Genomic DNA, 16,758 nt, shown 5'->3' on the forward strand with positions numbered 1-16,758 from the left:
ATTGGACACTTCTGTTATTGGCAGCACTTCACAGGAAAGAAAGGAGGGTGCTTATCTCAAGGGACTGTTTAAGATTCATTACCGGTTGGAATGAAAATAATTCCCAGCGTTGCAATAAAACAAGACTTGTTTTTAAAATAAGCATGTGCGCATAATTACGGTCTCGAAAGCCTTGGTCAGAACAGTCCTTGGCTTATGACTACAATTGAGCCCAAAATTTCTGTTGGTAAGAGAGAATTTGTTAAGTGAAATTTTCCCCATTTTACCATCTTTCTTAGGTTGTTCAGTGAATCATTGCAGTTGCTAAGTTAGTAACATGATTGTTAAATGAACCTGCCTTCTACTTGCTTAGTAGAGACCGATATAGCGAGAGAGACATTTAAAAGGTCCTGAACCTTTAAATAATTCCTAGGAATACAAACAGAAGGATGCAAACGGGAAAAAAAATACATTTTTAAAAAAGTTTAAAGTTACTTCCCTTAGTCCGGTTCATCTCTTGTGAAAATATTATAGTAATAATCTGTATTTTCCCACTCCATTATATTTTGAAATTCTCCCTAATCCTCATAGTTCAAAACAATCTATTTCAAACATATTTTATTATTTGTTAACACGTAGTACATAATAATATAGAGAAATAAAGCTTACCTTGCCCAGAATTATATATTGCTTTTACAGATTTTTTCACTTTTTGTAGTGCAGTTCTGTCTTGATCTAAAGCCTAGAAGGAAAAAGAAAACAGAGGGAAAAGAAAGTCAAATCAGGGAAAAGGAACTCAATGGTATACAGGTAGTCTTCGACTTATTACCACATTGGAGCCTAAAATTGCTGTTGCTAAACAAGACAGTTGTTAAGAGAATCTTGCCCCATCTTGCAAGCTCAGAGAGCACCATGGATCCCTCATTTCAACCCCGAGCTACAAATATTCTCCTTTAGTTACTTGCATGTAGATGATTATATTATGTATTTCTGTCTACGGATAAATGCCATTTCTATTACTTCTGGTTTTTTTTTTTCCTTTTCAACATTTCCAGATTGTTTACTTTTCAGTTTGTTTTTGTACTCAGTTAATAAAAGCCAAATATTAAAAGACAGACTGAATAAAAGCTCGTAGTGCTGAACGTTTTAGACAATTAAGATGGAGGTTTGATTTTTTTTTTCCCAAGTGTGCTAAATTCTTAATACCATGTTCATTAGGTGAACAATTATGTAAGCAAGAAAGCCTTCTAAATGGAAAGTATTCCTTTGAAATGCATTTTATAGTTGCTTAAAAGAGGGAGCTTTACATATTTTTGTAAAAAGAACATGAAATCAAAATAATTATCAATATACTAAAGAATAAGCTTCATTTCTCTGCAAGATTATTTCATTTAATTAGTTCTACAAATGAAATACAGCATTTGGTATTCTGCAAGATGCACTGATAAAATAGATAGCCTTTCACTGCATGGACATAAACTAATCTAGCTCTGATCAGCAATTCACAAATGTTACTATCTGTTTGGCCTCTGGCACCTTGTTATCCAAGATAAAGAATACTTTAAGTAAAATTAGAGACCCTTGGTTAATTATCTGACCGGTTAAAACATTCGAGCTGTACCTGCAATTATTATGGTAAACTCAGTCACTACAAAAATAAGTTAACCAAGTTCAGTAATTTGTTAGCTTAATAACTACTTTTTAGAGGTGTATAATTTGCCTAGAAAATCTAGGACAAAATACACTTCGTAATGAAACTACCAAAACATATTTTGCAAAGTAATATTTCCATGGTCTAGTTACTTTAATTTTCTTTTAATTAAAAATGCTAAGGGAGAACTTTTCAGGTTGACAAATTAGATTAATGTCAGGTTTCAGTAAAAAAGTGAAGGAGGCATGATTTTGAAATCCTGTGATTTCAGTATTGAATCACAACATAACTTCTGAGATTACTGTACAGGTAGGTAGTCCTTGACTTACAACCATATTTGAGCCCAAAATTTCTGTGGCTAGTGAGACATTTGTTAAGGGAATTTTGCCCCGTTTTATGACCTTTCTTGCTACAATTGTTAAGTGAATCACTGCAGTTGTTAAGTTAGTAGCACGGTTCTTTAAGTGAATCTGGCTTCCCCATTGACTTCGCTTGCAAGAAGGTCTCAAAAGGCAATTACATGACTTTAGGACACTGCAACCATCATTTAACAGATTTAACAGATAATCAGAGTTGGAAGGGACCTTGTAATCTAACCCACTGCCCAAGCAGGAGACCCTACACCATTTCTGACAGATGGGAATCCAAACTCTTCTTGAAAGCCTCCAGCAATGAAGCTCCCACAATTTCCGAAGGCAACTTCTGTTCCATGGGTTGATTGTTCTCCCTGTCAGAAAATTTCTCCTTATTTTCAGGTTAAATCTCTCCTTGTGCAGTTTCCATCCATTATTCCTTGTCTGGCCTTGGGGTGCTTTAGAAATATGTCATAAATATGAGTCAGTTGCCAAGTGTCTGAATTTTGATTACATGACCATGGGGATGTTGCAACAGTCATAAGTGTGAAAAATGGTCATAAGTTACTTTTTTCAACGCCACTATAACTTCCAACATAGTGACCAAACTATTGTTAAGTCGAGGAAACCTGGACTAGATAACTTTTTATATTTACATGATAAGCATTTTCTTCTCCTGAATCGTAGAGAACGTAGGGTTCTTCCCGAAACTGTCACCACAGTTAATTAATTCAAAAACTGACTTTCTAAAAAGTCATATGAATTTAAAGCCAGCTGCTACAGTTTGAAAAGAAGAATCCATGTAACACGAAGTGTATGACATAAGGTAGCTAAGCAGCAAATTGTTCATCCTACAGGTATTTGTTGAGAAAAGTCTTCTTCATTAGATTGTAATTATCTTAACAACCTATTCATTAGGAGAAAAGTGAATTAAAACTCTTCTACAGTTTCCTGAAATTGAGTAAAGACATACCAAGACACGAGGGCATGACTCATTCCAATTTTCTGTACCACTATTTACATTAACTAGTCAAACAACCAGAAAGAATCGGATTTTAAAATCATCACGTTATTAAAAGGCACAGGGTTCTGGGAACTGCGGTTCATTTGGAAAGCAGATAAATAATAATATCTCTAGCTTGAAAAGATGTCACAAAACACCTTCAGATGTTTTGCTGCCATGCAGTAGCATGTCTCTCCTCCTACATTCACTCAATTCATCCTTGAATTACGACCAGTTGTTTAGTGAGCATTTGAACTTCTGACGGGCCTACTTCGGGGCTATGTACAACTCAGGTTTGAAGTTCCAATGGCCCCCACGCACCCCGATAGTCACATGACCGCACTTCCGTTGCTTGGCAACCAAGCTGCATTTACGGATGTTTGCAGCATCCCATAATCACATGAGTGCATTTTACAATAGTTTTGCTGAAAACTGGCATTTGCTTCTGGTTTTCAGCAAAATTGTATTCCTAGCGAATCACCGATTCACTTTAACAATTGTGGCATTTGCTGCAGGCCCACCACACACACACACACACACACACACACACACACACACACACAAAAGGATGTAAAATCAGGTCCATTGTGTTTTATAACCGACTTGAGCTATGCCCATAATGGTCAGGGCTCCATTACCATTGAAATTCTAGGACTAACTATAATTTCCCTGTTTCCCCCAAAATATGTCCTATCCTGAAAGTAAGCCCTAGTTTGATTTTTACGTGTGAGCCCAATATAAGCCCTAACCCCAAAATAAGTCCTAATTAAGATCCCACCCACTCCAGAGTGCACGGGTAAAAATTAAGCTAGGGTGGGGATGGGTGTGTGTGGAGATGCCCTACTACACACCTTTGGACCGTTGTAGCCAGGCCTTGCACACCCCGACACCTGCCTTGCCAGCCCATTTCTTCTGTAGCTGGCAAAGCTGGATCCATCCAGAGTTCTGTTATCAGCTGCAGAGGCCTTCAGGAAAGTCTTGCCGGCCGCAGAAGAAGTTCCTGAAGGCCTTTGACAGTGAAAAGGAGACAGTGGGGTGCCACGCACAAGTGAGATTAGTCAGTGAATGACATCCCCTGAAAATAAGACCTGGTGCCTTTTTGGGTGGTAAAAAAAATATAAGACAAGGCCTTATTTTCAGGGAAACATGGTCGTTAGTATCAGTTTTAATTGCCCTGGTTTACAATTGCCCTGCTCCATCTAGTATAGGTAGTCCTTGACTTACAACCACAATTGAGCCCAACATTTCTGTTATTAAGTGAGACCATTGTTAAGTGAGTTTTGCCACATTTTATCTTTCTTGCCACAGTTTTTGAGAGTGAATCACTGCAGTTCTTAAGTTGCAGGAATTGGGTATGTCTATTTCAATGAAAAGAAGGACTAGGGGTGGCATGATATCAGGGTTGCAATATCCCAGGGGCTGTCACAAAGAAGAGGGAGTCAAGCTATTCTCCAAAGTAAATGAGGGTAGGACAAGAAGCAATGGATGGAAACTAATCAAGGAGAAAAGCAACTCAGAACTATGGAGGAATTTCCTGACAGTGAGAACAGTGTAATAACTTGTCTCCAGAAATTGTGGGGGCTCCAATACTGAAGGCTTTTACAAAGAGACTGGACAGCCACTTGTCTGTAATGGTATAAGGTTTCCTGCTTAAGCAGGGAATTGGACTAGAAGACATCCAAGCTGCCTTCCAATTCTATTATTCTGTTATTCTATTCTATTACTAGTAACACTGGTGTTAAGTGAATTTCACTTCCCCAAAAACTTTGCTTGTGAGATCCCAAAAGTGATCACATGATCCTGGTACAATGCAACTGTCAAGCCAGAAATTGACATGTGTGTAGCCATTTTAGTTAGGCTTAGTTTATATTCTTTTTCTTACTTTCTCTGTGGCAGTCATGGGGGGATGGGTTTCGGGCTTGCCACATTCCTAAGAGGGGAGGAGTGGAAATAGAGAGAGTTGTTTAGGCTAGGTAGTTCTTCTTCCCGTGGGAACACAAGCTGTCTGTGCTTAGGCCCCTTGAGGTGGAGATTTATGACATCAAACAATGTAGAATTATTTCTATTGGGGAATGTGACTTTGGGGGGGTTGTTTCTAACTTGTAATATTGTGGGGTAATTTTGGGTTGTATCAGATCCGGAATTACCATGGACTTTGCCAATTTGATGCTTTCCTAAATAAAAGAATTTATTTTGGAAGATGAACTTTGCTCTTTTCTTTTAAAATGGATTTCATCACTTGGAAACCTGACAGCAACGATGGTTCACTGGTTCATAAATATAAATATGAAACAGTTGTGACCACCAGATCCCAGGACAGTGCCACAGTGATTCAGTGGCTCATAAATATTTTTGCCAAGTGTCCAAATTTTGATCATGTGACCTGGGGAAGCTGCAATGGTTGTAAAAAAAAGGCATGAGTCATTTTTTTAGTGTCTTAATATCAAATGGTCACTAAATGAATTGTTGTAAGTTGAGGACTACCTACACTCAAACCACTTGTAGCTATGCACATTCACGGTGCTGTATAACTAATAACAGGAATTTCTACAGTATCTGCTTCATGAAAAAAAGAAACAGAAACTGAACATTCTTTTTCACAATACGTAAATTTGCAATCAAAAATGCTATAAAATTGTTTGTGATTCATAAAGAAGTTGTAAGGTCAACACTTCATAGCATCAAAGGGGAAAAATGCATACATGTCATTCACATACTCAACTCCAAAAGCATGCATATGTGTCACTGTTCAGTTCTGGAAACACTTTGTTTGCAAAGTCATTCCTATTACTGTAAATGCCAACAACAATTTAAACTCCAAGTGAAGTATAAAGAAAATAACTAAAGCTGAAAAAGACTTGAGAGTAAAGATAATAGCTGACAGATTATACCAAATCTCAAGAGTTGTCTTATTACCTCACTATTTGTGCTGTTATAATCGTTTCTAAGCCATTCTTCCTAAAACAATCTTTTTTTAAAAAAAAATCATTTGTGGCGGTAGCAAGATCATGAATCAAATCTACTAGGTCTGATAAGGCTCAAACAATAACTGCAATTGTCTTTAAACCTTTGGGAAAATGCAGCATATGAATGGCTATATTTGTACAACTTGTTTAAACAGAGTGGATAAATACCTGGCTAAGCTTGATTAATTTTAAGGTGGGTTAAGGTCTTTTTAATGGTGTAATAGAGAGTGAAAAGAGAAAAATCAGCAACTTATATAGTTCATAAGTTCAAAAAATAATTTGTTCAAATCCAGCAAATCGCACAATTTATGTACAGAGACTCCAAAGGAATGGGATTGGATGAGATGGGATGGGATGTGATGGAGTAGAGTAGAGCAGTGGTCCCCAGCCACCGGGCCCTGGACCGGTACTGGTCCGTGGATCACTTTGTACCGGGCCGCCTATTTTGCTCGGGCGCCGCCATCTTGTTTCGACGGTGCTTGAGAAAGTGCTTCCAGGTGAGCTTGTTGGTCGTCGGTTGGAAAGCGGTGTTTGGGTGCTAAAGGAATCCTCACACCTTAGTTTCGTTGAAGGGGGGGGCGGCTTCGAATGAAGAGCTGTCCCGATGGCGGTGGAGTCTCGCGTTACTCAGGAGGAGATTAAGAAAGAGCCCGAAAAGCCCATCGACCGCGAGAAGGTACAAAGGAGGAAGTGAAGGTGGCGGGGAGAAGCAGGGGAAGGCTGGCTGGCCAGTCACTTGGCTCGCCTTGCCTTGGTCGTGCGTGCTGATGTCGGTACCGGTCCGTGGATCATTTTGTACATTTTGTACTGGGCCGTGGCACAAAAAAGGTTGGGGGCCACTGGAGTAGAGTAGAGTAGAACAGAATATTGGCCAAGTAGACAAACAAGGACTTTGTCTCCGGTGCATAAGCTCTCAGTGTACATGCAAAACAACAAAGTAATAATAATCACAATAACAAAGTGACAACAATCATAATACAGTAAGAAATACAGTAAGAAATGGGAGTGGAACATATAAGAAGGATTATAGTAATACAGCCATACTACATAGGTAAATAAAGATAAGACAGTATCGTGGGGCAATATGTTGCTTAACCTCAGTTAAATGTGTGCACAGAATGCAAATCCTAGTAGCTTTATGGAAGTACTAAAAATGCAAACTGGAAATAAAATCTATATTCCCTGCTTCCAACAGACCTTCATTTAAATTGATTATAAGGGATAAATACTTATATCCCAAAGCATGGCTTAATAGAACAAAAGGAAACTAATGAGTGGTATAATTCTAAAAAATGTTAAATTAAGGATATAATCACTCTCAGAGGTATTTGAAAACCTGAACCTACTTTCCTAATTTTCCAACAATCCCACCCTTTCCTTGATCACTAGCAACCATAGAAGACACTACAGTAATTAGAATTTTCCCAAACATAGAAAGCTTTTTGTAGATCACATAAACCAATGATTTGGCACAAAATGAAGATATTTTGGCCAGACATGATAGAATAACACAATTAGAAGGGACCTTGGAGGTTTTCTAATCCAACTCCTTGCTCAAGCAGCAGACCCTGTAATTTCAAACAAACAGCTGTCCAGTTTTTTCTTAAAAGCTTCCAGTGATGGAGCATTCACAACCTCTGAAGGCAACCCATTCCACGGGTTAGTTGTTCTCAATGTGAGGAAATTTCTCCTTAGTTCTAGGTTGCTTCTCTTCTTGATTAGCTTCCATCCATTGCTTCTTGTTTTGCCTTCTGGTGCTTTGGGAAGTAGACCTTTGTGGCAGCCCCTCAAATATTGGAACGCCGCTATCCTGTTGCCCCCAGTGCTTACATTCATACTCTCTACTTGGTTGACCTCTAAACTGCGCCGCCACATCTCTTTCTAGACCGTTTATAAACTTGGGAGAATTGTCAACAATGTTTTGGATCCATCGTGATGCTGTTTAAAAACCCCTGATATTTGCATACAGTAATACCTAAAACATTACTCACACTCAAGAACAATTTCATCTGCTATTTTCATACTAATATTAGATGGGTAGATTTCCGCTCACCTAAGGGGACATGCTCATTGTACTTCTGCCTGCTAGTGTGTGAATGCACGCACGCGCGCACACGCACACATACACGCATACACACGAAGAGACAGATCCTTTCCCCGATGTTCCAGTTTGGCCAAAAGGGCCCCCAACTACTTGAGATACATCTGGATGATACATGGGTAGAGAAAACATTCTTTTGACAGATTCTCATCTGTTAGCAGATGGGAATCACTAGAAATGACTTATGTTCGTTTATATCTATGAGTAGCAATAAGCTTGGAGGAAAAAACTACAACAGATAAAAATGCAAAAACATGGAAAGGACAAGTTAAACAGCATCACAACAAAGCGAGAGAGAGCTGTAACCACTGGGTTTTGAAAAAGAAAAATTGCCCCATTTGCTGGCTTTCATGCCTAAAATGGGACTAGAACTCAGCGTTTCCAGGCCAGCACCTTCACCGCTGCACTAGACGTGCTCTCAATTTTCTGTTTTGACAGTTTGCAAAAATATGCAACCTACGTTGTGTAAAAACTGTTGCACAACATAAATTTCATATACATGCAAAATCATAATAAAAATCCCTGCGTGAAAGATATAGCAAAAACAGATTTCCCCTAAGGATTCATTTTAAAAATGCTGCCTTCGCTGATAACATAATTAGTCAGAGGTAAAAGAATTTTATCTTATGGATTAATGCTGCAAGATGTGGGAGGAAAAAGGTTGAAATATGGGATACTTCAAAAGTCTGTTTCTTTTGTTCTTCTATTTTTGAAGTCCAACATGAACAACATTCTTCCACCTATCTTAAGATACATATTTGTCAGCCACTTAAAAATACACATGAGGCCAATCTGCAATGTTCAGATTGCAGGAATATGACCAGCTTGTTCAGGCTAAGGATTTTTTTAAAATATTAAGACTGGACAAATGATTTTTTAAAAAAATTACCATCTGCTAATAACCAAAATGAATATGCAGCACGGTCTTTCTCAATCTTGGCAACTTTAAGATGTGTGGACTTCAACTCCCAGAATTCCTGAACCAGCATGGCTAACTATGGAATTCTGGGAGTTGACTTCCATTATGTCTAAAAAATTGAGAGTTGAAGTCCACACATCTAACCAAGGTTGAGAAACACTGACCTAAGGAATCATCAACTTCAAGAGAGAAAAAACTACAATCCTAAAAACTATAGATGTTTAGATCTGAAGTCTATTCAAGGGATCCTTTGTGTTCAACTGCATCCTTGCCAATACAAACCTGATTTAATAGAAGTTTTATGACAGGATGGGTTTTTTTTTAAATTAATTTCAACATTATGTTTCATCATCCACCCAAAAATAATTACAAGACTGTTCCAAATAAGAGTGGGAGCATCTTCTCCTTCCTTTTCAGGAAAATCAACACTGAAAACAATCTTATTTACTGTATTTTTCAGACTATAAGACGCCCCAGACTATAAGATGCACATTAGCTTTACAGGAGGAAAACAAAAATCTGCCTCTGCCTCCCAACAATTTGCCTCCTTGCAGCAAACAGCACCCAACCTGGTCAGTTTCAGCACAGTCTGATCTAGCACGAGCAGCTGACTGGCGGTTGGATCGGCCTCCCGGAATATCGCACATTAGCTGTTCCAGGTTGTGGGGATTGATGGCACCACCCATCACCGCCACTGCCTACTGCCGCCTCCGTGAGTCCCCTTTTCAGCCTCCACACATCCCATTTTCACCCCGTTCCGGGCCTATTTGCTGCCTGGAGGAGGCTGAAAATGGGACGCACAGAGGCCAAAAATGGGGCATGAGGAGGCAGCTATACACGGCAGCGATGGGTGGTATTCCAGGAGGCCGATCCAATCGCCAGTCAGCTGCTCAGGCTAAATCAGGCTGTGCTGAAGCTGACCACGTTGTTTGCTGTTTGCTGCAAGGAGGCAAATTGCTGGGAGGCAGAGGCCGAAGGGTGGAGGCCGGCGGGTGGGCGGGCCTTCAGCAACATTCACTCTATAAGACACAGAGACATTTCTGAAAGCATTTGCACCAAGACAAATTCCTTGTTTGTCCAATCACAGTGGGCCAATAAAGAATTCTATTCTATTGTAGACTGAAAAATATGGCATATTTCTCTAAACTCTAAATGTAAGACAGTCCCATCATTTTCTACCAACAGTTTTCCAAAGTTTATTTTTAAAGGAATAAATGCAATCTTAATGTTAATTTTAAATGTACCAAGATAAAAGGTAAACATGTTGTTAAAGCACCTCCTTAAAGTAAACTTCCTCATAAAGTTATTTCTCAATTACATGCAAAGAACATCCACATGTATTTTTATTTATATATATAAAAATAAGCTACTGACATTGCTAATTTGATCTAGGAATACCTGACATGTAGCATATAATTTTATTCATCCAGAAAAAAAAACATAAGAAGCAGCATAAATCAACTTGTCTTATGTCCCAATGTGCTAGGGAAGTGATGTGCAAAATTTCATAGCAAAGGTATCTAGAGCTAGTTCTTGGCTTAAAAACCAGTCGCTTAGCAACCATTCAAAGTTATGACAGACTTCTCTAAATCTACTTATAACCCAGATTCAAAGTGATGACAGCTGCCCCCCCCTCATAGCCACATGACCACACTGATACTTGGGGCTGGATCACATTTAAATCTGTTTGCAGTGTCCTGCAGTCACATGACCATATTTTACCACTATTTTGCCGAGATTTACTTCTGGTTTGTGGAAAAACCACCTCAAAAAGCATCAATTGGTTCCCTTAACAAATTGAGTCAATCACATGGGTTACCCGATTGACAACTGCCACACTTTCAGTCATAAAGAGGCCGGCTCCATTACAGTCATAATTGGAGGACTACCTGTATTTCAAGGGGAAAAATTACAATCTTAACCAAGATAAATGAAAGGAACCATGAACTTTTAACCCACATTAAAATAAACCAACATAAATTCAAATGCCAAATAACAACATAGACCATGTCAGTAGCTTAGATAAGAAATAAAGTCAGGGATGGTAACACATCAGTGTATGCTGTAATACCAGGGGTGTCAAACTCAAGGCCTGAGAGCCAGAGCGGGGTGCTTAGATCTGGCCCGTGGGACTGCCCTGGAAACAGCGAAGGACTGGCCCGCGGTGCCTCTGCCATGAAAACAGAGTTTGGGAGGGCCGCTCGTAGGCGCCATTTTCCTGGGCTCCATTTTCATTGGCAGAGGGCTACAGGGCATCGAGTGGCCATGCCCATTTTCCCCCTCCCAAGGTCAAACACAACCCTGATGCGGCCCACAAAGAAATTGAGTTTGACACCCCTGCTATATACAACCACTGTCCACTTCATGCATACTGTGCAATGATGATTACCTGAGTAATATACTCAGTAATATACTCCAATACTCAACGTAAATTGAGTAATGGAATGTCTGCAAGCAAACAAGTTCAGAGAGCATCAAGGACTCCATATAAACATTATCTCCATTTTAAGCTTCTCAGCCCCTCCGAACTTGACAACTTGAGGTACACCTTTGCTTCATTATGAAAAGCCACAAACCAAGTTTGGAAATATAATAATTTTGGAACTTGCTAATACTGTATTTTGGGAGGTGTGAAGAAAAACTGGAGAGAAATATAACACATATTTTGTTATCAAACCTAAAATACTGGATATCTGCAAATCTTCCTTCCAATTGATCAATACCTTCAATATCTAGTAGTCTATAAAAGAGATCTGATAGTATCTATCGTCTTTACTTGTTATCCTTTTTAGCGTGAGAAAGTAACAAACATATTTTTTTCCCGAGCAATAAAATAAGTTAAATATGCTGCACCCATTTATCCATTTCTTTCAAGCAAATACAGCTCAACATTTAAATTTTTTTTTCCAAAAAGTTTTTATTTTTTTTATTTTTACACATCTCTTCACGTGAGCAATGTGATTCCGGATTATAACACTTGTACATAGTCATGCTTTCATTTCCATCAATCTTATATAACATCATCTCATATCATAATCCGTTTCCATTTCATATTTCAATTCATTAATTCAATATCAATGTCATTTCATCCACACATAAATTTTCAGTTCTTTATCCCCTATTATTTCCATTTTCAGCTTACCACCTATTTTATTTTACATTACATATCATTATTATCCTTAATTTTCTCTAGGACGATATATAATAAACAATCTAAAAAGAGTAAGCGACATTTAAATTTTGTTACACTTCAGAAACAGAAAGTTTTTAAAAAAACAAAATTACACAAAAAGAGAAAAAAGGGAAGGGAGACAACAGGAAAAATTTAAAAAGTGGCACAAATAAATAAATAATAAAGATACTGCCAACTCTCTTTAACACAGACACAATTATAAAATACTCCCTTCTTCTACTGCAGCCAAAAAGTGAATACAATGCTAAAATATAAAAGATACATATACCAAACCATTACATAATAACACCAATATAGAATATCATAATCAAAAATAGCAACATCTGAAAAATACAGTATCTGAACCCGATCTGAGAGATCTATTCCATGGGCTTTTAAAAAGGGAGGACCTTTGCATCACTTGAAACAAATGTCTGTATGTTCAATTGTCAGTTTACTCTTTCTAAAATTTTAAACACCCACCCTGGGTTTAAAAACAAAGGCCTCTGCATCAGATTCTGGGTTAGCCATGCTACTATGACGTAGGAAGGATTTGTTTGGCAGAAATTGAGACTGCATTCGTAAACCAAACCTTAAAAACTTCAATCTCTAGCATTGTTTTTCAGAAAAACCCACCACATATTTTATAATGTTGCTCTTTGTAATTACAGTCCTTAGTAACAATGGTAATTAACTTATTTTTTTCAAATTAGAATGAAAGAATTCTTACTATGGTATAAATTCCTAGAATTTTTTTAAGTCCTCTGGAAAAAAAACAGCCTCACAACATTCTCATAATGAAAAAGAGGATTTTTATGAGATATATGGTTTAGCAGTTTATCCATCTGTCCTCTCCCCATTCTTTCCCCCAACAAGCTCAGGATGTGTTCCTTTTCATATCGTTACAGTTTGCCCTGGCTTAGCCAAAACAGACTGTGTTTAGTGGAAAACAGAAGCAATCTCCTTTTTGGGTAGCTTTGGTAAGAAAAGGAAAGGAAAGACTTGTGTTCATCACACTGTTATGTCTTACAGCTTTTGCTTTAGAATTTCAAACCAAGTAGGAAGGTAAAAGATATATACCAGTGATGGTGAACCTTTTTGTTATGGTGTGCTGATAGCCCCTTACCTGCACTGTGCATGTGCACGCTTCCCAGCTGATTTTCAGCCTGTTTGAGGCCTTTTTCACCCTCCCGGATGCTCGAGGAAAGCCTCTGCAGCCTCAGGAGGCCGAAAAACGGGCCTTCCAGAAATACCGGAAGTGCCCATTTTCAGCCTCCGGAGGGCCCCTGGAGCCTAGGGCAAGCCGTTTTCTCCCTCCCAGGGCTCCAGGGAACCCTCTGCAGCCTCAGGAGGCTGAAAAACGGGCCCATTTCAGCACTTCCAGGAATACTTCCCAAAATCAGCTGGGAGGCACGTGCATATGCAGTGCAGGTAAGTTTGGCTAGGGCTCGCGTGCCTGCACAAATGGCTCTGTGTGCCACTTGTGGCACGCGTGCCATAGGTTTGCCATCATGGATATATACCAATAGAAGAGAATAGTTGTAGCTTAGGGTTGAACTGAGGGTCCTTTGGTGCTCTCTGAGTTGACCGTGTTTCCCGGAAAATAAGACTCTGCCTTATATTTTTTGCCACCAAAAAAAAAGGCACCAGGTCTTATTTTCAGGGGAAGTCATCCACTGACTAACCTCACTTGTGCCCGTCATCCCAGGCCTCCTTTTTGCTGTCAGAGGCCTTCAGGAACTTCTTCTTCTGCGGCCGGCAAGGCTTTCCTGAAGGCCTCTGTAGTGGATAACAGAGCTGTATCAGCTATAGAGGCCTTCAGAAAAGCATTGCCAGTCTTGCCGGCTCAAGAAGAAATGGGCGTTGGGGTGTCCGAGGCCTGGCTACAACTGTCCAATGGTAAGTAGTAGGGCAGCTCCACACCCCCATCCTCACCCTAGCTTAATTTTTACCCGTGCACTCTAGAGTGGGTGGGATCTTAATCAGGGCTTATTTTGGGGGTAGGGCTAATATTGGGCGCATGTGTAAAAATCAAGCTAGGACTTCCTTTCAGGGTAGGTCGTATTTTCAAGGAAACAAAGTAGATGTTTTCTTGCAAATGTTTCACTACCCAGCTAGGTAACATCTTCAGCCACTTCAGATGCACTGAATCTTCTGAAGCGCTCTGAAGATGTTTCCTAGCTTGGCAATGAAAAGTCTGCCAGTAAAAAACCAAGATCAGAGAGCGCCAAGGACCCCACAAAAGATATTCTAACCCAAACTAAGTTTTTTCAATATCCTTTCACTATTTATAATGCTGCCCCTGGTTCAGTTCTTAAATAGCATGACATTAACCTATTCCAACCCTAGATCAATGTCCAAAATATCTCAGCGGCTTGGCATTCTGCAACTAAAATCCACAGATCTGAAGGACATTAAGGTTGGAGCCAGTGGCCTACATTTTCCCTACTTCTTCTATTTGACTCAGCCCAATTTTGAACAAATTCATTGGAAATCAGTCACAGTGGAATGACCTTTGTGAGAACTCCTGCTTAAGCCATTCAGTTCTAGGAAATAATTATGCAGTTTTGTTTTTTTTCTTTCTAAAGCAAATTACAGAAGAGTTCTGGTGTTCATTTAAAAAAAAAATTCCAAAAGCCAGATTCGAAAGGAGAGGGAAATTCCAGTTGTGTAAAGGAAAAAAACAGAGTAATTCTCCAAAAGGTCATCTGGGGTTTGTAGGATAAAAAGAAACACAAAAGTATTCAGCTGGTGGCTATCTACTCAGATTGGAAATTCATGTCCAAGCAGCTTCTGGGACTTAATTATAACTATAATGTGACTTAGCAATCGTCCCCCACATCTATTTGTTGCCGTTATTGTGAATCATTCTCTTAAAAAAAAGAAAAACAACTACAGATATGCTGGCCTAGTTACACTGAGTTTTATTTTGCAGTAAATTGTTTTCCGTCCTAACAATAACTGGATGTTCTGCTTAAACATTCATTGGGCATTAACATTTTTCTTTTAGCATTAGACCACAAGCAGTAGGATAAAATAAAACACTACCACAGACAATATAACAAACCCTGGAAATAAATGCTGAGTTTCAAGCTATTCATATGGTACCATCTCTCTTTCTCTCTCTCCTCCCTTCCTCTCTCTCTTCTCTCTGTCTCCTCTCTGTCTCCATCTTTCTCTCTCTCCTCCTCCTCTCTGTCTCCTCCCTCTCTCACTCTGTCTCTCTCTCCTCCTCCCTCTTCTCTGTCTCTCCTATCTCTCTGCCTGTCTCTCTCCTCCTCCTTCTTCCTCTCTTCTATCTCCTCTCTTTCTCTATCTGTCTCTCTCTCTCCTCCTCCCCCTCTGTCTCATCTCTCTCTGTCTGTCTGTCCCTCTCTTTCTGTGTCTCTCTTCTCCTCTCTGTCTGTCTCTCCTCTCTCTCCGTCTCTGACTCCCTCGTGTGTGTGTGTGTACAGGCAATCTTCGAGTTACAACAGTTCGTTTAGTGACTGTCCAAAGTGACAATGTCACAACAGTCAAGTGACTGTTCGAAGTGAAAAAAGTGACTTAGGATCATTTTCACACTTACAATTCCTGCAGCATTGCCACGGTCACATGATCAAAATTTAGATGCTTGTCAACTGGCATGTATTTATGACGGTTGCAATTGTCCTGGGGTCATGTGATCACTTTTTGCAACCTTCTGACAAGCAAAGTCAATGGGGAAGCCAGATTCACTTAACAACCGTGTTACTGACTGAACAACTGCAGTGATTCACTTAACAACTGTAGCAAGAAAGGTCGTAAAATGGGGCAAAACACACTTAACGACGGTCTTGCTTGACAACAGAAATTTTGGCTCAATTTTGGTCGTACGTTGAGGACTCTGTATGTGTGTGTGGGGGGGTGTTTTCCCATAGTCTTAAATCCTCGTTTAAGACTTCAACCAGGATCATGGGCGGGGAGGCATGTTGTGTTCAAGTAATGCTATGCTTTGCTTTTCCTCTTATACATCTACACTTTGGAAAAAAAAATAAACAAACGTCAAACAAATCCTCAAAACAAAGCTATGGTTTTAGAATCAAGAGTTATAATCAAAAATATACAATTAACTATAAATAGCTGTATTTAAATCTCAGTGACACAAAAGCAGTCCTTTTAAAATCATCTAAGTATTATGATCCCATTTTTGGCTATACCTTCCAACACCATAACGCAAGGAAAATGCTAATAAGGAAGAATATATATGTGTGTGTGTGTAGTTTAGGACTGAAGTTTTTGATCTTTGAGCTTAGTTTTTTCTTGAAGACTTTTCATTACCCAACGAAGTATCATCTTCAGTGCTGATAGGGAGTGGCTTTTGTTTTCAATTTAGAACAGAAAAGAATAACAAGAGTTGGAAGGGACCCTGAAGGTCTTCTAGTCCAACCCCCCTGCTCAGGCTGGAAATTCTATAACATTTCAGGAAAATGGTTGTCCAAACTCTTCTTAAAAACTTCTAGTTTTGGAACATTCACAACTTCTGGAGGCAAGTTGTTCCACTGATTAATTGTTCTAATAGTCAAGAAATTTTGCCTTAGTTCTAGGTTGCTTCTCCATTGATTAATTTCCACCAAGCGCTTCTTGCCCTGCCCT

At 39.2% G+C, this 16,758-nt stretch overlaps 1 protein-coding gene across 4 annotated transcripts in view; it reads right to left on the bottom strand.

The window, feature by feature from the left end:
- The window catches only part of ASAP1 (ArfGAP with SH3 domain, ankyrin repeat and PH domain 1), a 184,288-nt gene that overhangs the window by 82,771 nt on the left and 84,759 nt on the right, over positions 1-16,758 (bottom strand). For all 4 annotated transcript variants that reach the window (XM_026703670.2, XM_026703668.2, XM_087931709.1 and 1 more), the window contains one exon: positions 649-721. In XM_026703670.2, the coding sequence (XP_026559455.2) occupies positions 649-721 (73 nt within the window). The remainder of the gene's footprint in view (positions 1-648; positions 722-16,758) is intronic.

This window comes from Pseudonaja textilis, chromosome 3 (assembly GCF_049901715.1).
Source record: "Pseudonaja textilis isolate UNSWEBS1 chromosome 3, rPseTex1.2, whole genome shotgun sequence".
Lineage (NCBI taxonomy): Eukaryota > Metazoa > Chordata > Lepidosauria > Squamata > Elapidae > Pseudonaja > Pseudonaja textilis.